At 41.2% G+C, this 23,824-nt stretch overlaps 1 protein-coding gene across 3 annotated transcripts in view; it reads left to right on the top strand.

Annotated features, from left to right (window-relative positions):
* The window catches only part of flrt2 (fibronectin leucine rich transmembrane protein 2), a 36,080-nt gene extending 22,409 nt beyond the window's left edge, over window positions 1-13,671 (top strand). For 2 of the 3 annotated variants that reach the window (XM_029114623.2, XM_020056411.3), the window contains one exon: window positions 7,642-13,671. In XM_029114623.2, coding sequence (XP_028970456.1) covers window positions 8,022-10,142 — 2,121 coding nt within the window. In that variant the 5' untranslated portion in view covers window positions 7,642-8,021 and the 3' untranslated portion in view covers window positions 10,143-13,671. Of the gene's footprint in view, window positions 1-4,069; window positions 4,696-7,641 lie in introns of those variants that run through there. The other variant, XM_029114622.2, reaches the window with a different exon arrangement.
* Window positions 13,672-23,824: the final 10,153 nt, after the last annotated feature.

The following is a 23,824-nucleotide window of genomic DNA, read 5'->3' as shown; positions in this document are numbered from 1 at the left end:
CACATACACACTGTGATTGGCTCTTCACAGTCCAGTGTGAAAGGAAGTGAGAGGAAAGTCGAACAGGGCTGCCTTGCCTCATTACACACTCTAGTGCCTCCTTGTGGGGGGGCATGCATCGGCAAGCTCAAACTCTGACACATTTCTCGATCTTAGAACGCTGAGATTTGCTACAATGGAATTGACCTTTGTTGTGCCGACTGTTGCAATTTTTATGTTCCATGTAACATTGGTGTTTCCGTTTAATCCAAGCCAAGTCCTTTGTTAGTACGGAAGCCTTTCTTAATTTAAGCCTATTATTTTTGCATTTCTACGCCTCTGTCCTGCTCCACTCCCTCCACATCACAGAAAGAATTACTTGATTGTGAATTAGACATCATAACATTGGGAGGGGAGAAAAAAAATTGGAAGACAAATGTCATGTAATTTAAATTGAGCTTATATCAAACCACCGTAAAACCTGTTTTTTTTATTTTACAGTATAATGCCAACTAATGTCAAGAATTGTGATTCAAAGCAAGCGGCTAAGTGAAAAGAAACAATTCCCCAAATATACTCCTCATGCCCAATAATTAGTACCGTGTGGTTTATGGATCCAGTACATTTTGGACAGGACGAACCATTGCACTCAATCTTTGGGATGTGAAGGAAATGGAAAGGATCATTTCAGGATTTATTCAATACAGTCTTTATTTTCCAATTGCCTTCATCAGTGGCAGTGCACAAAGCAGACATCGGACTTACAAAGATGATCACACTCTTTTTTAATCCATCTCTGGGCTACTTATTGCCTCAGCTCCAATTTTTCACGGGTTACAAGAGGAGCTAGCAGGAGGTTATCCTGGTGCAACAGACCCGATCATAAACATTAACTAGTCAGCCCCTTCCCACGCCTACATTTTTTGGGGCAATGCTGATTAGCTTATTGCCACTGAACCGAGTGGCAAAGCATGGATACAAACATCCTGGGGGCTTGTCATTGTGTCTTCGAGTCTTTCTGTCCCAATCCGCATATCATGACAGGAGCATCACGTCCTGTTTCTTCTACCACGGCACTAGGGGCTGACAACTGCCACTGTCTTTAAAACAACTAGGAACTGGGAAAAAACCTCATGCCCCTGAATTCAATACTGTACTTTCAAGACAACTGAGAACTCAAAAAAAAAAAGAGCTACAACTCGGGGGAAATAAGTAGAGTGGAGCTAAGTTGGCATCTTGAGTAAGGTGCTTTCAACGGCAGGGTTGTGGGTTTGATTCCCAAGGGGGACCAGTTTGTGTGTGAGGACTCTATGATGTTGTTGAAATTGTTCTGTGCATGACATTTTTGGCAGTGTTAGTGTGACTTTGTAGTGTATGGGTGACATATTAAAAGTTGTGAAAACAGCCAGAGATTGTGTAAAAAACATAATGCTGTCTGCCGACTGAACAACCTACGGCTCTGGAAAAAATTAAGAGACCACTGCAACTTTTCTCTTTCCTTTCCAAAAAAGTTGAAAAGGAAAGTTTTGAGTGAGGAACAGAAGTGTTCAATTTGCAGTTGTCTCTTAATTTTAACCCTTCTGTTCCTCACTTAAAACCTTTTGTGGAGCTATATATTCTATTGTGTTGAAATGAAGTTATTGGTAAGAATATAGTAACAGTAGCTTCCGCAAGTAGGGATCTGAGCTTTGAGTCTTCTTGGATATGCCTCCATCAGCTTTGAGTCTTCTTGGATATGCCTCCATCAGCTTTGAGTCTTCTTGGATATGCCTCCATCAGCTTTGAGTCTTCTTGTATACGCCTCCATCAGCTTTGAGTCTTCTTGGATATGGCTCCATCAGCTTTGAGTCTTCTTGGATATGCCTCCATCAGCTTTGAGTCTTCTTGGATATGCCTCCATCAGCTTTGAGTCTTCTTGGATATGCCTCCATCAGCTTTGAGACTTCTTGGATATGCCTCCATCAGCTTTGAGTCTTCTTGGATATGCCTCCATCAGCTTTGTGTCTTCTTGGATATGCCTCCATCAGCTTTGAGTCTTCTTGGATATGCCTCCATCAGCTTTGAGTCTTCTTGGATATGCCTCTATCAGCTTGGCACACATTTTTGCTTGCAGATCTTCTCAATCTCTATCAGATTCATTGGGGAGTGTCAGTGATCTCCGATCTTCAGGTCTTCCCACAGATGTTCAGTGTGGTTCAAGCCTTTTGCTGGGCCACTCAAGGACACTCACAGACTTGTCCCAAAGCCACTCCAGCATGGTCTTGGCTGTATGCTTCGTGTCATTATTGTGCTCAAAGATGAATCTTCACCCCCTTCTGATGTTCTGTGTGCTCTGGATCAGGAATCTTCAAGGATGCATCTGTATTTTGCTCCATTCATCCTTCCCTTAATCCTGACCAGTCTCCCTGTCCCTGCTGCTGGGAAGAGTCTGCATGAAATTGTACTCCTATCACCATGCTTCACCGAAAGGATGGTGTTAGTCAGGTGATGAGCCCTACCTTGTTTTCATCAGACATAGCATTTAGCATTCAAGCCTGATATTTCATTTTCTTCGTCATCCGACCATCTAATAATTTTCCTCATACTCTTAAAGTCCTTTAGGTGGGACGTCATATCCCTTTTACTCGGGAGTGGCTTCGGTCTAGCCACTACCATAAAGGCCTAATTGATGGAGTGCTTCGGAGATTGTTGTCTTTATGGCAAGTTCTCCCATCTTTGCGGAGAAGCCCTGAACCTCAGTTAGAGTGGTCATTAGGTTTTCGATCACCCCCCTGACTAAGGCCCATCTTTTCCAGTTACTTTGTATGGCTGGATGGCTACTAAACTGAGTACTCTTAAGAGTCTTGGTAGTTGAAAACTTCTTCCATTTCACAATGATGGAGTCCAATGTGCTTCTGGTGTTTTAGTAATTTTGCCTCAACACAATTCTATCTCTGAGGTCTACAGCAATTTCCATGGCTTGTTTTTTCTTCTGAAACGCTTTGCAACATGTGGAACCTTGAAAAGACAAATGTGTACCTTTCTAAATCATGTCCAATCAATTGAATTTGGCACAGGGGTACTACACAATGCTATACAGCACACAAACAGCATTGTATGACAGATTAAGGAGTTAGTGGGAAATAAAATAGGAACAGAAACACCTTTTCAAGAAAAAAGCCCAATTATAAGAAGGGACAGAAAAATATTAAAGTTTAGAACAAGGAGGTAACCAGGTATTTCAGGTTCAAGTCAGAGCTGTAATTTATTTCTAATGTGAAATGTTGTCCCACTTCATTTAGTAAAGTATACCACTAAGACTGAAAGACATGCTTCACTAAACCAAAAGTATGAGTCTCATGTTCCAGGGGATGTAGCATTAACTTTTTTCATTATAAATGTATGCAACATGCTTAAGGGAATACTGCGTTTGATTGTCTACGTAGCAATCTACAAAAAAACTGTCCCACTCATCCACATCACTCTATTGGCCTCTAGCTAAAATACAAGGTCTAATTATCCAATTCAGCATTTAATTCCAACAATGAGCTCTCTCACACTGTACTTTTGTTCTTCCGTGTGTGGATTTTTGCGTGCGTCAGTGTATGCGTGTACGCGCGCCCTTGTGCGGGCGTACTTGTCAGAGAGAGCGAGAGAGAGGGATGAGAGAGGGAGAGCAAGGGAGCAGGGGATTTGCGGGCCAAGCAATAGTGTAATGCTGAATCAGTACCGAGAGCAAGCCTGAATAGTCAGAGGAATACTGTGGTCGTCAGTGCATATGTCTGAAAGTCTCAAATCACTATAAGGTAGAAGGTGAAAATAAATGCAGAAATAATTACGAATAGGGCTCCTCCGTCCCAGGAAAACTAAAAAGAATGCGTGTGAAGTGCGGACATGTGTGTAGGCTTCATCAATGACACTTCTTTGCATTTTTGCATTTAGGAACATTAGTGAAAAACTATTTTGTTTAGGGGAAATGCAGTATGTAATTATCTTAACCAGATGAAAAAATGCGTCAGGCTATATAAAGTCATTCAGCCAAACAAGAAAGTTGTAATTTACTGATAACAGAAGAAGTATGAGGGCGGCTGCGTTGGGAGGAGCTGAGGCTCATAGCCATCTCTCGAGCTGCTCTGGTAGACACATTCTTGAGGGAAGGGGTAGGAGGAACCTGAACCACGAAGAGAGTGAGAGAGCCAGAGAGAGGGAGAGAGAGGGAGAGAGAGGTGAGCGGTGCTCACACATCAAATGAGTTGGTACCAAACATCTCTCTGGGATTCCGCACATAGAAGGCAAGTTTTCATCGGTCCCCAAAACAACCCGGACGCAGGCCGTCATGGCTAGGGAATCAGGAGGATACCTTTGCAAGTGCGTGTTCTGTTTCGGGGGACTCCAACTGGACAAGTCGGTGCATTTTCAGTTTTCTATAGTCCTGCTCTCCCTCTGTAATGCTTTACCCATGGGTTTGAAGAGGGCTGAGCTGAACCTAGTGGTTGTTTGAGCGGCCGCGGAATAAAAGAAGTGGGGACAGAACAGAAGATTGTCCTCCGGACCCCAGCAGCATGCTGTCCGATAGACCCACGGGAGGCAGCGAGCTCGGAAGCGATTCGCACAAACAACACCGAATGGCGCTGGATCATAGCGCACGGTTATATTCTAGGATTGCGTGAAGGACAAAGAAAATAGTTAAACATGGTAAAGGCGCATACAATGAATACGGATAAAGCCTCATACAAGGTAGGCTACAGCTGCCAATGGTTTATAGTAGTAAGGCTATTTTATCAAAGCAGTTGGGGTTCTATAAGGCCGAGCTGTATAAACAGCGATAGCGTACAACTTATTTCAACAGTTTTTATAGAGTTCTGTTTTTGTAGGTAATATGAGTAGAAATCATTGGATTTGATTTATATGCCACATTATGGATACGATTAACACAATCATTGCCACTGTGATTCGCTCTGGTGTTCTTTTTATTACCGGGAACGCAGTTGTATAATCTATTCTCTTCCCGACCACACTGCCAATCTCAAAACTAAATATGGTCAACTTGTCAATTCTCAATTCGGTTTTTCTCAATTTATTTATCCGCTTCATAATTTATTCATCCGTTAATTAGATGTCAAAGATCAACGCGCTACAAAGAGCACCGCCTTATTATTTTTTTTTATTTCAGATAAAAGCAAAGCCTCTGTTTGCACTTGCAATCTCAATGCTCTGAACGGCTCTCAATCCTCCTTTGTAATAATTCATTCAAATGAATACCACTCACTGAGCTGCTTTGAAGTGGGCCTACCTGATCCGCCTCTTATCGCCTTTTAAATAGCCTATGCGTTTTAAACTTTTAATTGCGTTTCTGTGATTTAATCCAGTCCCTAATCTGATTTAACCTAGTCGCAATATTATTTCGTCTTACTGGTGATCTGTATTACCTCCACCGGAGGTACATAGAAAGACAGCAGGAAAACAGTCCTAGGGTCAACACATCTATAGGATCTTTCATATCTGGACACTATCTTTTCACACACCTTCACAGTTACCTCTTAATTTGTTACTTGGTCTGAGTGCAAATTGTGCTTTTCCCAGGACATTTTGGATTTTAATACATGGAAGTCCAACTTTGTGTGCTTATTGAACGTGTTTTCCGCCTTTTAAGTTTTTCTTTTGACTCCGCAATTCATTCCAATGTCCACGGTCTATTTATGCCGCCATAATTAGTTTAGATACTGTTGCTGTGGAGGCACATTTATTGCCACATGGTCGCTGCTTATTTCACTCGAAGCATATTTGATTAAATGTAGCCTTTTCATCTTTGTAACGAACAGTGCCCCAGCTCATCAGGCTACAGAGCAACTGAACAATATCGATAACGTTTCATGCTCAATCCTACGAGGCTAGCTATATTATTATTACCCATTCTCCCTATTTAAAATTCATCAGACACATTATTTATTTAAGGAATGGGCCTATTCAGCATTGACATGGGGCGGGGCTCCTGTTAAATTAAAAGCACTGATGGAAAGCAGGATCTTTCAATCAGAAAATCTATGATAGCCAATACACTTGAATGCTGGGGAGCTGAGGTCATGCTGTGACTGGGTGGCCTTGCCCATTCTAAACCTCTAAACCATGCTGAGAAATAGTCTAGTATTGATCATCTATCGCAGGTGGGGGAGCTAAATTATTTTGCAATCCTATTTTATTTGACAGGCAGTGTTTGTCCCCCCCCCCACCCCCACCACCATACAGTACATGCATACACATGCAAGCGAACAGACACACTACACACTCCCAACCCCTTTAACACACACAAACTCCCTGTCATTTCATTTTGTGGTGCTTAATTTCATGTAGGTTTGAACTGGGGTTGGTTGCCACAGTTTCCTTTTAGCAGAAGTGTACTTTATAAATTGTTCAGATGAAATCAACCTTTTTATCCTGAAAATTTTTTCATCATCATGTGTTATTTTCCATGTGTGGTTCATTAACAAATGGTTTAAAGTAACAGTGAATTCCTAGTTAATTTCCCCTTGTGTAATCGTATTCCAACATAATGTTGTAAGATGTTTTATTTGTACTTTTTATTGACAATGATCCCAAAATACTGAGTCCCTGGGTGATGACCCCTTTCTAAATACAGTATATTTTCTGCAAACCGGGCCAATCAACAACTGCCAATGCTAATACTGGTGTTTAATACAATTTGTCAGTAGGCAGAGAGTATATTTTGCAACTTAAATCTGAAGAAATTAGAAGTATCAGAATAAGAACTTTCAGCACATGGACCACTCCTCTTACAGAGGTCACACATTTTATATGTTCATTCTAATCAGTGTCCCCTGGTTTTTAAGCTCAACACTCTTAAGACAACCTGCCTTGGTGACAACCATCCCAGTTCTACCCCACATTTTCTGGAGATAAATTGGCTGCCGGAGATGGTTGTGTCTGGTCCACTTTTGTAATGTACACAGTGCACCTTAAGAGGTAGAACAACACCTCTCCCAGTTTCCCCTAAGCACAGTGTGTTTACCAGCTCTGACTTCAAAGAACTGTTGGCTCTAACAAATGCAAAAAATACAGTTTTAACACAAGCAAAAATACTGCCCAAAATGTCTTAATGCTTTCAGGCAGTATTTTTTTTATCTCCCTTTTGTGGCTTTTTCTGTTATGCCTCTGGTAATGTCACATTTATGTTTCAGACAGTTGGAAAATAATTGTAATGTATTAATTACTAGCATGTTATTCAGCACTGAGACATTGACTTGTCGAAAGCTCTAAATGTACATGCGGTCCTTGCAGCTACTACGTTCTGTTGGCTCCTCTTTGACCGAAAGGAAAGAATGAATGCCCTCTTTATGTTTGCTAAACCGGATGTAGAGCTCTCCTGCATTTTTATCAGATGGTTACAAATTTTTTAAAGAAATGTAAGAAGGGCTGGTGTCAGTGCGTAAGAACCTGTGTGCAAGCTTTGTGCGTGTGACCAGGAGAGTTTGTGTTAACTGAACAAAATGTGTATGAGACCTAATGTGCTAATGTGTACATGAAAGACACATTTTGTTCAGCCTGCGAGTTAAAGCATAAGTTAGAAATAGATGTCGGGGGGTGGGGGGGGTTTCTCACAGAGATAACAGACCACCCCGTTTCCTAAATACCTCACTAATTGTACCTTTTTGTCTTGTGGAACAGGTCTCTAGATCCCAATGTCACCCCCCCTGGACGCTGCTCCGGGCGAGGACCAGCAGGGTGTGACCGTGACAGTGGGTGGCGAGGAGAGGATAGCAGGTGTCCATCGATGCGGTGGTTCAGCAGTAAATTGGCCCAGGCTGGCCCCTATGCTGTGAGCAGAGAGTGAGGAGCCCTGCTCCAGTCTGATATCTAAGCATGGATGGAGTCAGCTTCTGTCAGTGGACCTGCTCTCCCTAATGAAACACTCCTTTCCTGATAAAACTGAGGACTAATACATTTTAGGGGGATTCATCCTAACCATACAGCTTCCTGTCCTACTACCCCGTAAAGAAATGAACAGTGTATGATTAAACTCTTTTAGAGGACTTTTGTTTTTGTCTATGCTTTGGGTGGATTTACTTCAACTCCTTCAATCCTATTTCTTGTTTATTTGGTTTTCGTGTTGCTCTTTTTTTGATTTCTCCAACCCAAGGTTGTTCTCCTTTTCCACTATGGAGTTTCAGGCTGCACTGTGGAATAAAGATTGGGGCTCATTCCTGCGTTTCTGGTTGACGGTCTTCCTGAGCCTGAACGTGCACTTCAGTCGTCCTGCTGCCTCATGCCCAGAGGAGTGCCGCTGTGACAAAACGTTTGTTTACTGCAACGAACGTAGCCTGACGTCTGTGCCAATGGGACTGATGGAGGGTTACAAGATCCTTTACCTCCACAACAACCAGATCAACAACGCTGGGTTCCCTTGGGAACTACACAACGTGGCCTCAGTGGAAACGGTGTTTCTGTATGGCAACCAGCTGGATGAGTTTCCCCTCAACCTGCCCAAGAACATCCGGGTGCTCCACCTACAGGAGAACAACATCCAAACCATCTCGAGGGCTGCCTTGGCCCAATTGACCCGCCTAGAGGAGCTCCACCTGGACGATAACTCCATCTCTACGGTGGGGGTGGAGGAGGGGGCCTTCCGGGAAGCAGTCAGTCTTAAGCTGCTCTTCCTCACCAAGAACCACCTCAGCAGTGTCCCCATTGGTCTCCCCGAAGACCTCAAAGAGCTGCGATTGGATGAGAACCGCATTGCTGTAATCGCAGAGGAAGCGTTCCAGAACGTAACGAGACTTCAGCGCCTTTTACTAGACGGGAACTTGCTGACAGACGAGGGTGTGGCCCCGGGGACATTCCAGGAGCTGACCACCCTCCGGGAGCTGTCAATGTCCCGTAACTCCCTGACGTTCCCACCGCCCCTCCTCCCGACCCAATCTCTGGTCAAGCTCAACCTACAGGAAAATCAGATGGTCCAGATCCCTGTCACAGCGTTCTCCAACCTCCAGAGGCTGGAGAAACTTGACATTTCCCATAACCAACTGCAAACACTAACACAGGGAGTCTTCGATGGCCTTGTCAGCCTCACGCAGCTCACTGTTCGGAACAACCCGTGGCGCTGCGATTGCACCGTCAAATGGGTGGTGGTGTGGCTCAAGTCGCTGCCAAGCTCCATAAACGTCCGGGGGTTCATGTGCCAGAGTCCAGAGAAGGTGCGCGGCATGGCAATCAGAGAACTCACCTTGGATGCCATCCAGTGCCCAGATGGGATAGACCCACAGCCTGACCTCTGGCCTACCCTGCACTCCACGACGCCCCGCCCACAAACCCCCACCTCCACTACCTTCACTACCACCTCCGGGACCATCCCCGCCCCCACCTCCACAACCTCACCCTACCCTGCGCTGCCCTCCCCTCCCCACGTGCTGCCCCCCCACCCCGCTGGCCCCTTGCCCCCTTACGAGGATCCCCTTCGTATATCATTCCACGTGGTCAACACCTCATGCATCGAGGTGAGCTGGGCTTCTTACTTCACCGTTACGGCCTACAAGGTGACGTGGGTCAAGATGGGCCAGAGCCTGATGAGCGACGTCAGCCGCGAGAGGACCGTGAGTGGGGACAGGCGGAAGCTGATTCTCACCAACCTGGAGCCCAGGTCAGTTTATCGGATCTGTGTGTACGTACTGGACACCCTCAACTCATACCGTCCAGGTGAGGATACAATATGCTCGGAGGCCAGGACCAAGTCGGCCTCGTCCAACTCCAATAACAACAAGGCCACAGGGTCGGAGCAAGCCCAGTCGGACACCAACTCCACCCTCCTTTTGGCTGGGGTCATTGGCGGGGCCGTCCTTGTTGTCCTCGTAACATTGCTGAGCCTGTTTTGTTGGCACACGCACAAGAAGAGCCGCTCGGAGTCATCCAAGTGGAAATACAACCGGGGCAGGAGAAAAGATGACTACTGTGAGGCTGGGACCAAAAAGGATAACTCTATACTGGAAATGACTGAGACCAGCTTTCAGATAGTGTCGCTGAACAATGAGCAACTTTTGAAAGGGGATTTCAGGATTCAGCCCATCTACACTCCTAATGGGGGCATCGGCTTCAGAGACTGCCACCTCAGTAACAATAGCTTAGCCTACTGCAAAAGCAGCAACGTTCCCAGCACCGAGTTCTGCCACACGTGATGCTTCTTTCAGGATGCTCGCACATCGGTTGTTTGAGAAAAAAAAAGTAGTTAAATATAATGTAACATATACTGTATATATATATATATATTTCCAATTTCTGTCTACCATGTAATTTATACTGTGGACAATAATGTGGAGTTCTATCTGCTATCTTTTTTATTCTTAGTAAAAAAGGAATACAAATAGTTTTATAATTAGTGGGTTTCAAATACAGTAAGTGGTTTTTGCTCAAGTACTGTCCGTACATAGGAATTTGTACAATCGTGGCACGCTGGTTGGTTATGAGGAACGCTGTCCTGTCTGTCAGGCTTTTGGGTTGTTGGGTGATTTGAGGGCTGAGATTCTTAGCTAACCACAGAAGAAAAAAGATGGCCTTTGTGTAGAGCCACCCCCTCACAAAAATGCTAGTTAAGATAACAGTGTTTGGGGAAACACTAACACTGCTGATTAGACTGCAGTGGAAAATAGGCACTGGTGTTTATTTTTTATTTTTTTAAATAATCAAAGTGCACTTTCTTAATGCAACAGAGAGCTTAAGCAGACATTCAGGAAAATAGCTTTTTTGTGGAGGGTCCCATCAGAGAGGAAAAGGCACACCTCAACACCCCCTATTGCCCTCACAAGACTAAGTGCACACATTTGAATGTGGTAGGGACGGACGGGGATACTGCCGACACGGTTGGATATACTGTAGATTTGCCCGCATTGACACAGGATGTTGTTCCAGTTGTGGCCACAAGAGGGCATGTTATCTTACTCAGTATAGAGAACATGTAAGGTCCTATACCTCCAGTGTCCAGCCAATTAGACAATGTTGGCAGAGTTAGTAATTAAATAATTTGAAACTAATAGTGCTCAGCTGTTATTTAGCTGCATTTCTTTTTTTTTTACCACAGTGTGTTACTGTCATCGGGGACACCCATGAGGTGTTGTGTGTCTTGTCCTTGCAGGGTGGTGTCCTCACTGACAATGAATGTGTAGAAGATACACTCGGTCACTCCTCTAACTTTCTTTCGTTCTTTATCATTTAGTATTGAAATGACAAATGAGTGAATCACAATAAACGATCAAGACGTTTGTTCTCTTATCTCCTTTCACTGTGTTGATAGAAGGGCTTTTATACTGTAGCATGTGCTGCACTCCCATTGTCTGCACAGGACTGAGGATTATATTGATTGATTGGTTGAAATGACGCATTTATCATCAAGCCGAAACAATTATTTGCTAATTCTGGAGTCTGCAAAACAGTTCATGTAGTTAGGTGCCCCGATGCATGAACCATGAGCTTGTCCTCATTTGATCTCTGTCTCATTCTAAAGCTTTTCAGATCACTGCATGGGCTCAATTAAAACTAGTTCTGATGCTGAACAGTGTGATGGGGGGATAGTTGGCTCCCTGTTACGAAAAGGCCTGGTGCCACTGAGAAGTCTTTATTATGCACTTCTTACTCAGACTTTATTTGCTTTGACAAGATTTTATTTTGCAGGCCGACTTCAAAGAATTCCCTGCTTGCCTCCCCCACTCCTAATCCTCCCCCCAAAAAAGGGAGAAAAATATGCAGACGTTATTTTCACTTGGCAGTTTAAATGACAAGCTTAGAGAGAGAGAAAGACAGAGAGAGAGACAGAGAGAGAGAAAGAGAGAGAGAGAGAAAGAGAGAGAGAAGGCCAAATTACAGGAGTGAACCCCTTACCGGGCACCTGTCAGGCAGGCTAAAATTCTCGATGAAACCCCTGCATATGTGCCTAGTTCTAGAATAAAAAGCATTCCTGAAGGAGAATCTAACAGAGTAAACAGTTAATACCATTTCATGTGTCTCTTGTTTTGTGCTGGGCGGTTCGTGGCTAGAATCTCTGCTGTTTTGTCTCTTTGAAGAATTGCCATGAATTGCATGTTAACTCATTTAGTAGTTACCAAAAATAGTAAGTGGGGAGCTTAGGGTGCTGTAGATACTATGATGCCATCTTAATGTTGATGCTTAAGCTTTCAAAATGCTTTCATAGTGTTTTGAGTGAAATGTCCACCTACGAAACAGTAAGACATTATTTTTGTTGAAAACAATGACAGCAGCTTATCTGTGGTTATCGAGTGTCTAAATCTTTCTACCAATGTGCACGTAAGAGTGTAACACATTGTATTACGAGCTACGTCCAATTTCACGTAAGATCAGTTTAAAACGGTAACTTTGCAATACATGTCCAATAAAACCCTCCAGTGGAAGGCCACCTATGGTCAGTTTGACACTGCTACAAGGCCCTAGGGCTTTCACAGGTTATGTATCCACTTCACTCTACCGGTCTGTTACACAGCAAGCCTATCCGATATTAATTCGAAACAGCAACATATCTTTCATTTCTTTAACAGTGATAAGTATTTCAATGTAATGTTAGCCAGTCAGGCCAACCTGTTGCAACACCCTTTCACAAATGAAAGAATGTTTAGGAGCGATAGAGGTCCATTTATTGCCTTAACTTCATGCAGTATTGTACAGACCAGCTGCACTTAGTTCAAGGAGTTTTTCCATGAAGAAGCAAGGTCTAAACTGAGAGAATACAGAGACGATGACAGTAATTGAGTAGTTACAGAATGGAAAGCACACGTTTTCATATTGCTTCAACAACGAGTGAGTGACAACACAGAGGCAACATAACTAATGAAAGACTGTTCATTCGTAACAACGCCATGAGTGGTGCTGGATAATGATACATGGTGAATGAGAAGCCTTGTTGGTTATTTGCAGAAGTACATTACTCTTAATTTCCTACTTCATGTGAAGAAAGTACACAGATGCAATGGCGTGACCAATGGAATTAGACGGAATGCAACAGAGAGAAAGGGAAAAAGACTGAAACCTCTGCTTTATTATTGTTTCAGGCTTTGATAGTCATTTCCTTAATTCTCATTGGAATAATTATGGTAAATCACTGAGGTCAATTCAAACAAAGCACCCGAGTGGATAAAATGTAATAGATTTTAATTCATCTTTGTTTCGTCTCCTTAATTTTCAATTTGAGGGCAAATTCCTCTTGTGAATTACTGTCTGCCATTATCCATTATAGACCAACAATAATTCAAGGATTTTTGCATCTATTCACCGAAGTCTTCAGCAAACAATTGATGGGTTTTTTAAGTCATTTCATTTTCTGTGTTTTGGATAATTAACCCTTTTCCATACAGCTGCTAGGTTGATTTCATTGAAATTATATGAAAAATGATAGGCGTATGAATTGATCAAAGACAGCATGCTCTCAAAATCAACATGTTAATGCTTGTCATTTGAGGGGTTCCTAGCTATTATGGCTTTTAATTTAGACCTTGTGTTGTTGACCTTAACAACATAAACCAATATCCTACTGTTTTAGGAACCAAAGTTACACTTCTGTTCTCATTATGAAATATAGTTGTTGTCCCATGTATGTGCCTTGAGGTTAACTTACAATGTAAAGTCCTTGAAACCTTTTAAATGTTTTTGCACAAAATGTAAATATAGAAGTGAAGCTTTTTGCAAATAAAAGAGCCATGGGATTTGAAATCATTCATTGTCATTTCAATGAGAAGGTTATGCTTAGGCACCTGGAAACATATATTTTAGCTGTCAACTGATACTGGAGCGGAATGTTCCACGGATGATGCTACTGACCTTGCATCTGTTTACATGAATGATGTTGTCTGGGCTGATGAGTGCACTCAGTACATAATGAGTTTTGTGTATGTGGATCTGCACAGTCCCATAACATGATGGAGCATACATAAAGTTCTGGGTCAAACACATGGCTTCTTGGCCTGTTTTTGACACAGAACTGTTAGATCCCGATTACTGGAATGTAACCCTAACCCAGTGTAGATTTTTTACATTGTCTCCTTTATGTTTCCTCAATATCCATACTCTATATTCCTAATCCTGACAGTCATTCTGGCAGGATTCCAATAGGAATTACGCATCAATTTGCCAAACAACATAATGTAAATGGCAGTCCTTATGTGGCCTCTACAGCAGGAGTTTTCTAATACATAATGTATTATTGTATTTTAATAGCTTCATTGTAATGATTCCATTGACATAGGAACTCAGTTGGTACAAAGACACAAGCAAACATTACTGAACATATTCCATAAAAAGAGGTAAATATACTTCACACAAAAAACAGAAGCCACCTGAGAAAAAGCACCACATAGGGTTAAACTACAGGTGTTAATGTCGTACACTTAGAACGTGTAACACCGTCCGTTTCCAGTCGGGTCAAAATCCGGTTCTGTTCAACACTAGTTGTTGCATTTGACACCTCAATAAAGTTCATTCGAACAAGAGTTAAAGAGTTTCCTGGTCTAGTTGTAAAAGTGGGGGTGTCGCACAAAGAAGCCCCCCCCCCCCCCCGAAGGTTGCGTACTATGTAGCGTGTGTCTCCACGTCTACATGTAACACAGGGTTTCCCTCTGAGTGGTTGGGGACACTTTTCAACCTCATTTTACGACATTGTGCAGGCTGGTGCTAGTCCCCTTATTTCAGAATAACAAACTTTATGAGCGAGTTCTGTACGGGAAGAGGTCGCTTAATTCTTTTACTAGAGGAATAATGCATGGTAATTGAATATTCCTCCCTTGTCTACTACTGCAGACTTAGACTTTCAATAGCTTGCAACCAGGAACACTAATTTAACATCAGCAAGGCTAACTATAACATTGAACATGAATTCTCTATCGGGCATTGGTGAGTATTTGCAAAATGCTGTAATCCTAGTGCAGCTTTAACTACAGTGGCAATGTGCAAAATGTATAACTTAAAATAAATACAAATATCTTTTTCCACAGTACCGAAATGAACCGTTACCTAACCGTGACTTTAGCATACTGTTACACCCCTATTAAAAATACTGACTTTGTACTGTAAATGTAAGCCACTCCATGCTATATACTATATCGAAAGTATAGAAAGGGTTTTCAGTGAGTATGGATTGATATCCTGCGAATGGTAGATGTGGTTTCAGTTGCTGGGTAGGATGGAAGGTCGCTAGCTACGATATGTACAGTACCTACAGTATTGTATCTTGTAAGCTAATGAATCATTAATAATAAGAATAGTCCTCACGGTGCACATACACTGTTTCCGGCGCCCCCACCTCCTCAGACAGATACAATTAACTTCCTATGGATAGCCGTCAAGGCATCGTTGGCGGCTGTGCAAAGCATCTTGGGAAGGCAGCGCGGCCGTTAGACGTTGCACGTCCAGTTTTCCGGCGCAAATTCGCTGCCTTGCCCGAGATGGCCGCTTATGTTTTTCTGCGTGGGGAGGGCTGTGTTGACATCTCTTCATGAACGTTTTTAATTTAACATGAAACCAAACAAAATAATTGTTCACACTCACGGGAAAAATAAAAACACACATTATCATGAGCACTATGCCATGATGCACCAGTTTTCTGTAAAACAAACAACTCACTGCTAAATAAACACACCACATTTTATAAACACATTGCTAACTTACAAAACTGACCTGAGACCCCAGCAATCTCTGCCACCATCCTAAGCAGTATTGCGCTTGTCTAGTTGGTAGCATAACGTTGAACATGGAACAAATATTTCAAGGGCCGTTGCAGTACAACATGACGTTGTGTGGATGTGCACTGTGAGCTGTTCAGGTGCATTCAGAATTTTGGCCACGGTCAATATTATTCAAGGAAACTTTTTCCGCTGGTTCCCTTTACATTGGTTGGGAATACTACTTATAAACACATTTAATTTGGTAATATAAAGCTACGTCGTCAACAAATACACAAATATTAGCTACATAGCTAGCTTCTACGACACTTACTAGTGGTACAGCAGTTGCTATGAGTCCTATAGAGAAATTAAGATTTTCATTACCCTAATTATCGGGTATCCTACCAGTGTGGATTGACATCATACTACTACTACGTAGCTGTAACTGAGCTGTAGGCCTGTACTAGCTAGCTACACAGGCCCTAGTAAACATGAACGTTCGGCATTGATAAACACAACAAATAGTAGTGTCCACGCCCACAAGAGGCTAGCGATGAGCGAATCAAGAGAAAAGCCAAAAAATCAGATGGACACCCACCGTCAGCGTTCCGTGAAGCTTGGACGCTGCCATTGGCACAGTGGCAGCAGTCATTTATTATAGTGTAGCAGCAGTCATTTATTTCAAAGGGGCATTCCATTATGGTTGACGGCTGATGGCAATGCTGAATGCTTGATGGCTCCACTGTAGCTTCTACGTTACACTATGGATTGTGAAGATGTGAGCAGCATATTACAACCACGTCTATGTGAGGAACGCAAAAGTGTTATTTTAAGTGTTATTTTGAACAAGGGGCCGCATATAATTTTTTATGTAATCCAAAATGTACAATGGTCAAACAAGATGTTTTGTTGTTTTTAAGGCATACAAAATATGAAAAACACATTACATATTGTTAAGAAATTTAATTAGCACCTCTCTCCGATTAGGTTTTTCCAGAAAAGAAAAAAAATAAACTTTCAACATTTGAATCATTCCATGAACAATCAACTCACTGCCTAAAATGAGTAAAAAATACTTGGTTCTGAAATTTCACTTTCTCACTTTTGAAAAATAAGTGCAATCAGAACGTATGAGGTCCTTATGGTCTGATTTTCTCAGTCTGGCTTTTCTTGTGAAAAACCTTTAAACAAGTTTGGTTATTTCAAATTAACATGGAGATCTCATACTAAATATGAAAACATGGCATAATGTTTCAAAAGTGGTGTCTGTGTTAACTTTACAGTGTTTTGTGCCTTAAATTCAGATAACAGTAAACATTTGTTCAAAAGGAATGGAAAAGATTGTGGGGAAAAAATTGTTAAACAGGATTGTTAGCCATGTATTTCAGATCTGTGAGCTGCTCAGCCTACAGTAGTTGATGAGATGACCAAAGTTACATAGCGCAACTACACATTTCCAGTGCCCATATTTCCAGTGCTTCAAATAATGTAAGTGTGATACATTTATTTACTATAATAATGAAAAACTGAATTAAATTTAAAACAACTTTTTTCAGCATCTTTAAATACTTCTTTCCCTCTAGCCTCTGGACTTGATTTAGCTAGTCGTCTTAATGTTGGCCATTCTAGAGTTCTAAAAACATTTAGAACTGGATGGAATGCTGGAATGCGGCCTGAAAGCTGAGGTATATAAGACCAGATATCAATGGAATGACAATAATTCACTTGTTATTGTTCTAATGTTATTAGTAACTGGTTTATAATAGCAATAAGGCATCAGGCTGGTTATTGTTCTTGTGCCTTAGTATTTAAGTAGGCCTAACATTTGAACGGATTATGGAAAACACATGAGGATTATGGATTACAGAAATGTAATATTATATTCCTCCTTACTTCCCCACACTGCCTTTACAACCTGGCTAACAACATTTTAATTGTCTTAGGACAAATATGATGTGATGTCCGGTTCCTGGAGAAACCTTTTGCATTTAATGACACTTTCTTGTATAAAATAAGGTGACCAGAATACCAGTTTTCACCGTGTGGTGGGGCCTGGCTGGGTTCATCCATACTGAAGAGCTGGCTATCATATCCCCTAACTTACTCTTTATCACACAGAAGAGTTAATGATCTGGCGAACGTTCATTATTTTCTTTATTACTTCCGGTAGGAATGCCATTAATGATTGGGAATACCATTGTGCAAAAGAAAAATCACTCTCAATCAATCGTGAAAGGAAACCCTCTCCTTTGCGTGGAATTCACAAGATCTTTCATGAGTTTCTATACTAAAACCAAATGTGACTTTTTAGCTGTTGATCCTAGTATAAAATATTTCTCATCTGTGCCCTCTTAAAATCATTATCTTACAGTATCTTTTCTAGTTTAAGCACCGCCATTGGCCATGCCTGATTTGTCCAAAATAATCAATGACGAAAACCCCAAAACCAGGTACTGCCACTGCTCGTAAATCACATTATTCTCTGTGGGCCTTGACAGATTCACAACATGTAATCTGTCCATGGGAATCAATGATGATCCTCCAATGTTTAATCTTTTCCTTAAATGGGTTGCATTCATCATTTTAGCATCCCATCAGGTTTCATGTTCTTCTTTAAATCAGCACATGGCGTGTTTATAAAACAAGGATAGGACTGTATTCATAATGCATTCACACCAGAAACTGTATTGCAAATTACTGGGATATATTATCAGACAATGTATACTGCATTCCATATGGTGCAAGATCTCATAAAATATTGATCTTGCTTTGTGAATTCTTAAGTGAACAAATGCTATTCTTATATTCTTCCCCCAGAAATGTATCACTTTGTTCTGGCTCCTCAACATAACATTCAACAATTTAAATTGTATGTCAGCTCAGAAAACAAAGATGTATTTGTCATAAACGGTGACTCAGAGGTAAATCAGACCCTTTAAGGTACTGATTATGAAGAAGAATTAGCTAATGCCTTGCGATAAATCTTATTAACAGTCATTGAGGACCATATGTATGGTTTGATAAAACATGAACATATTGCTTAGACAGGTTTTCTAGCAGTAACTAAAAGGTTCCATGTTGAACACCCCTTGTACCGGTGTAACTAAGTGAACTATAAGCATCTACCTAACTATTATTGTTACTAACATCAAGGTTTAAACTAACTAATCAAGGTTTAAACTATGAAGAATCAGTGTTAGAACTTTTGTTGTGTGTAGTAATCATAAATGCTACCATAATGTATCGATTAGAATTTGATACATGACCTTTATTTGAATCAACGTTTTGCTGGAGAAGTCATAAGTTACCTATACCAATGGACGGTGGAGAGGGTTTTCACCAGGTCGACCAATTCCTTGCACAGACACCTGCTCTTGCAGAGGATTATAGTTTTCTACAGTATATACCGATAAAAACTTGATCTAACTACAATTCAGACATGAATACACTTTGAATCTACACTGAGAACTGTATTGGTGTGCACTCTCTGAAACGTAGTTATTAACTAGGGCAGATTACAAAAGTAGTCAATTGAATCAACGTTTTGTCTGAATTCTTTTTGACAAAAACATAGATATGCTTAGTTGCAGTCAATGAAGTTCATACAGGTATTTCAATGGGGTAGCTTTTGATAGAGCTGTAGTACAGTAAAAGCAAATGTTTACTACAAATATTGACATATTTGTGTTTGATGATTTAATAAAGAACAAAAAAAGTTTTCTACTGTTGCTTTTTCCGAAGGTTTCTTCTTAGGGTCAACATGTCCAAGTTGGTAATCAATGTATGTAAAATATGTTTTCAATTCAATGGTTAATCATTATACGCATCTATAAGCCCTTCAATTTACTCTTAACTGCAAACTGGAGATTGTCGACCCAGTCAATGGAATCTCATTAAGTATAACATTGATGTCCAGATGTAGACATAGTCAATTGGGATTCCACTTAAGCATGTTGCCTGCCAAAACCACTAGTTCTGAAGCAATTCCCTGATTCCATCCTGATCAATAGGTTTTAATTATAGCCTGAATGGAGGTGAGGCCTTGCCCACCCTACCCGTTATGCAGGGTTAATTTGAGTCACAATGGCTCACTGGATCTCTGCCTGTCGATCTCCACAGAAGAGGGTCATAATCATTAAGCAGAGGGAAGAGCAAATTCACTGAAGATCACTGCCTTGGCCTACTGCTCCGAGTGAAATCATATAATCATTTTTTCTTTTAATAGGCTGCTGTTCAGTGACAAAAATATTTTGGCTCAGTTCCGGGGAACATGGAACTGAAAGAAAATCAGTGCTGTTATTTGTGGTTGTCCAAGGTAAACGTTGTTACTTTTTTGGCAGTCACTAGATTTGAAGAAATAAGATACTAGCTGTAACCAACAGCTGTGCCTACAAGGCCAGCATATTTGCATTTCATTGAAATACCAAAGACACAAATTGCTGCACTATCGTCAGTACTAATAGCATCTACTGAGTAGTAACAGAGGTCCAAATGGTGGCAGAATTTATATTTACTTTAGCAGACACTCATCCACTTGTAGCTGAAAACAGGTGGTCAAACAGTAAATTTAGCAGTTCCTATAGTGTTATAGTTACAGTGCAACACAAACCAGAGAAATACACATCACTGACCCTCAAAAGCGCTTGACACAGTCTATTAGGTTAAAACATTGGTGTCTATTCTCACCAGTATCGAGGTTGTGTTTAAGAATACTAGTATGATGGCACTAGTGGCGGCAGGAGTATTTGACTGGAGGAGGTAAGACAAAGCTAGGTCGAGAACAAGGGGTGCTTATCCCAGGGACGCTGATCATGTAGCCAGCTGCCCATGGCTTACACAGGCAGTAGGTTGACATGTGGCCGTTGGCTCAAGTGACATGCCTCGACACTATGTGCACGGTTATTTGAATATGGGAATGACCGGAATTAAGTTGGTATTTGAGTACTTGTGTGTGTATTCATTTTTGCCTCCCGCTTGTTATTTTTTATATGTATGTATTTTCTTTGGTTGAAATACATAGACCTGAACAAGATTTTTCTAAATACTATCAAATTCTCAAATGTTTACATACGATGACATACCACAATATTGATCAGGGTATTCAAGAATTTACAACTATTCTGTTGTTCGTGCTTTCATTGCCTTAAAACATTTTTGGCCGATTGGTTATGTTTTTATGGTAACACTTTCATAGCTGTATTTAAGCTGTTGAAGTTTTTTTAAATGGCATAAATCTGATGATAGATCCCTAAGGCCTGTGGAAATAATATAGTGTATAAACAAAAAATTTCTGAGCAATAAAAGCTCCACTGATATGACTTGATGTGACTCCTGAAAGAGGAGTTGAACTAGCTCAAACTTGTATGGTCTGGCATCCACAATGTTGCAGATTTTATTTTTTCCGCTTTCCATAGGCAGTTCAGGGCTGCTCTTCTTCATTTAAAACATTATTGAGTTATATAGGCAAAATTTTAACATTGTGTTTTACACTAACGAATAGCAACTATGGACGATAAGGTCACTTTTGATTATACAGCGCAATAATTTTTTTTTAAAGATATTAAGTTATTGCAATACAGTAGGGCTATGTTAGAAACCAGATCAAAATGGTCTTCCATTTTTCCATGCAGACATCCTTTTCTGAATTTAAAAGGTAATCCAAGGGCTGCTGGATGGTGCAGCGGTAAAGATACTGACTTGCATTTAGCTTTATACCAGGCTTTGTTTGATAATCTGGGAGGAAAACTGGGTAAATGGAGTTATCGAAGGAGCAGTATGTTTTATCTATTCTTACCCAACCCTGATAAAAACTACAAATAAACAATATGCAGACCATTGCTGGCAGGGTATCTAGAACTGAATAGAAAATATGAGAAATGTCACCCAGTAGAGATTACCATATATAATGTACATACTTTAACACCAAGAAATAATCACTAGTGTGAAAACATGACAGGCTCACAGGTGCCAAAGAGACTTGCTTTTGCCACGAAGATCTCCTCACTACTTTCCTGAACACACTTTTTTTCTTCTGTAAAATTGGACTATATTCTGTTCTGCCTCTTAAGAACTTCGACAAACAGACACATCCTAGCTACTCCCAGACCTAATTGGCGACAAATTTTCTTTCTGAATAAAATTGCAGTCTGAAAGCTGCTCCAGCAGTAGTTCCCCAGAGAACGAGCTATGGTAGCTCTGAGGCTGTCAACATCTTATGGATGTCTCTTCCTTCCCTACACTCCCAATAACAACCAAAGCTTTCATGCAACACACAAATGACCATCTTTACCCCCATAAAATGCACTCCCAGCAACGTTTTTAAGAGTATTTTTCTGTAGTGTTTTAGTAGTTTAAAGCAAAACATTTATATTTTTCTCTTTTACATTTTTTTGTGGATTACAGAATAATCTAAAAATGTTTTGTTTTTGTCAGTCCTCCCTGTTCCATATGTCTGTATGTATGCGGTAGGCTAATGTCTTAGGGCCCTGAATAACATATATAGAGCTTCTAAAATAAACTGGTAAACAATTTTCATATTAACTAAATTGAGAATAGCATCTTGCAGTTGATGGAGATTTGTGGGATGCACATCCAGGGCACGAAGCTCCCATTCCACCACATCCCAAAGATGATCTATTGGGTTGAGATCTGGTGACTGTGGGGGCCATTTCAGTACAGTGAACTCATTGTCATGTTCAAGAAACCAATTGGAAATGATTCGAGCTTTGTGACATGGTGCATTATCCTGCTGGAAGTAGCCATCAGAGGATGGGTACATGATGGTCATAAAGGGATGGACATGGTCAGAAACAATGCTCAGGTAGGCCGTGGCATTTAAACGATGGCCAATTGGCACTAAGGGGCCTAAAGTGTGCCAAGAAAACATCCCCCACACCATTACACCACCACCACCAGCCTGCACAGTGGTAACAAGGCATGATGGATCCATGTTCTCATTCTGTTTATGCCAAATTCTGACTCTACCATCTGAATGTCTCAACCGAAATCGAGACTCATCAGACCAGGCAACATTCTTCCAGTTTTCAACTGTCCAATTTTGGTGAGCTCGTGCAAATTGTAGCCTATTTTTCCTATTTGTAGTGGAGATGAGTGGTACCCGGTGGGGTCTTCTGCTGTTGTAGCCCATCCGCCTCAAGGTTGTGCGTGTTGTGGCTTCACAAATGCTTTGCTGCATACCTCGGTTGTAACGAGTGGTTATTTCAGTCAAAGTTGCTCTTTTATCAGCTTGAATCAGTCGGCCCATTCTCCTCTGACCTCTAGCATCAACAAGGCATTTTCGCCCACAGGACTGCCGCATACTGGATGTTTTTCCCTTTTCACACCATTCTTTGTAAACCCTAGAAATGTTTGTGCGTGAAAATCCCAGTAACTGAGCAGATTATGAAATACTCAGACCGGCCCGCCTGGCACCAACAACCACGCCATGCTCAAAATTGCTTAAATCACCTTTCTTTCCCATTCTGACATTCAGTTTGGAGTTCAGGAGATTGTCTTGACCAGGACCACACCCCTAAATGCATTGAAGCAACTGCCATGTGATTGGTTGATTAGATAATTGCATTCATGAGAAATTGAACAGGTGTTCCTAATAATCCTTTAGGTGAGTGTATAAAAAAGGAATTTCATGTTACACTGTGTGAGATTAATCTTAGTTACATCAATGCATCATCATAAGGAATTATGAAATATGTAAGTTGTTTTGGAAAACTGGAATACATTCAGTATTAACAAGGGATGACACTGATCAGGGTATTGTTGGAAGGCATTGTAATGACAGCCGCCCACCGGTGTCCCGACTACGACGCGCGATATTAAGAAAAGATAAAGCTATTGGGCCGCCGGTGGGCCGCTGGCGTGTTGCTTGCTCGGTATAGGCTTAACAATAAACCTTGGTAAAATTCCCGACGGTTAGTATTACTATTTCAAATTAAAATGGTAGTTAAAACCATGTTTGCTTACCGCGGTTTGAAAAACTTACGGCAAATACTTTCCAGCATCTATAGCAAAGTTAGTAACAGTTTTAAACTGGTGCAACATGCAAAGTGGGTTTTGTTTTGTGTGAAAACATGGTGGAAGGCATTTGCAGCCTTCTAAGTGGATCAAAAGTGTGGTCGTATTTTGGGTTTTACAAGAATGCTGATGGAAACTTAATCGCAGGTGGTCACCCTGTCTGCAGAACA

This window comes from Esox lucius, chromosome 18, assembly GCF_011004845.1.
Source record: "Esox lucius isolate fEsoLuc1 chromosome 18, fEsoLuc1.pri, whole genome shotgun sequence".
NCBI lineage: Eukaryota > Metazoa > Chordata > Actinopteri > Esociformes > Esocidae > Esox > Esox lucius.
The sequence above is the reverse complement of the archived record's forward strand: the minus strand, read 5'-3'. Positions and strand labels throughout refer to the sequence as shown.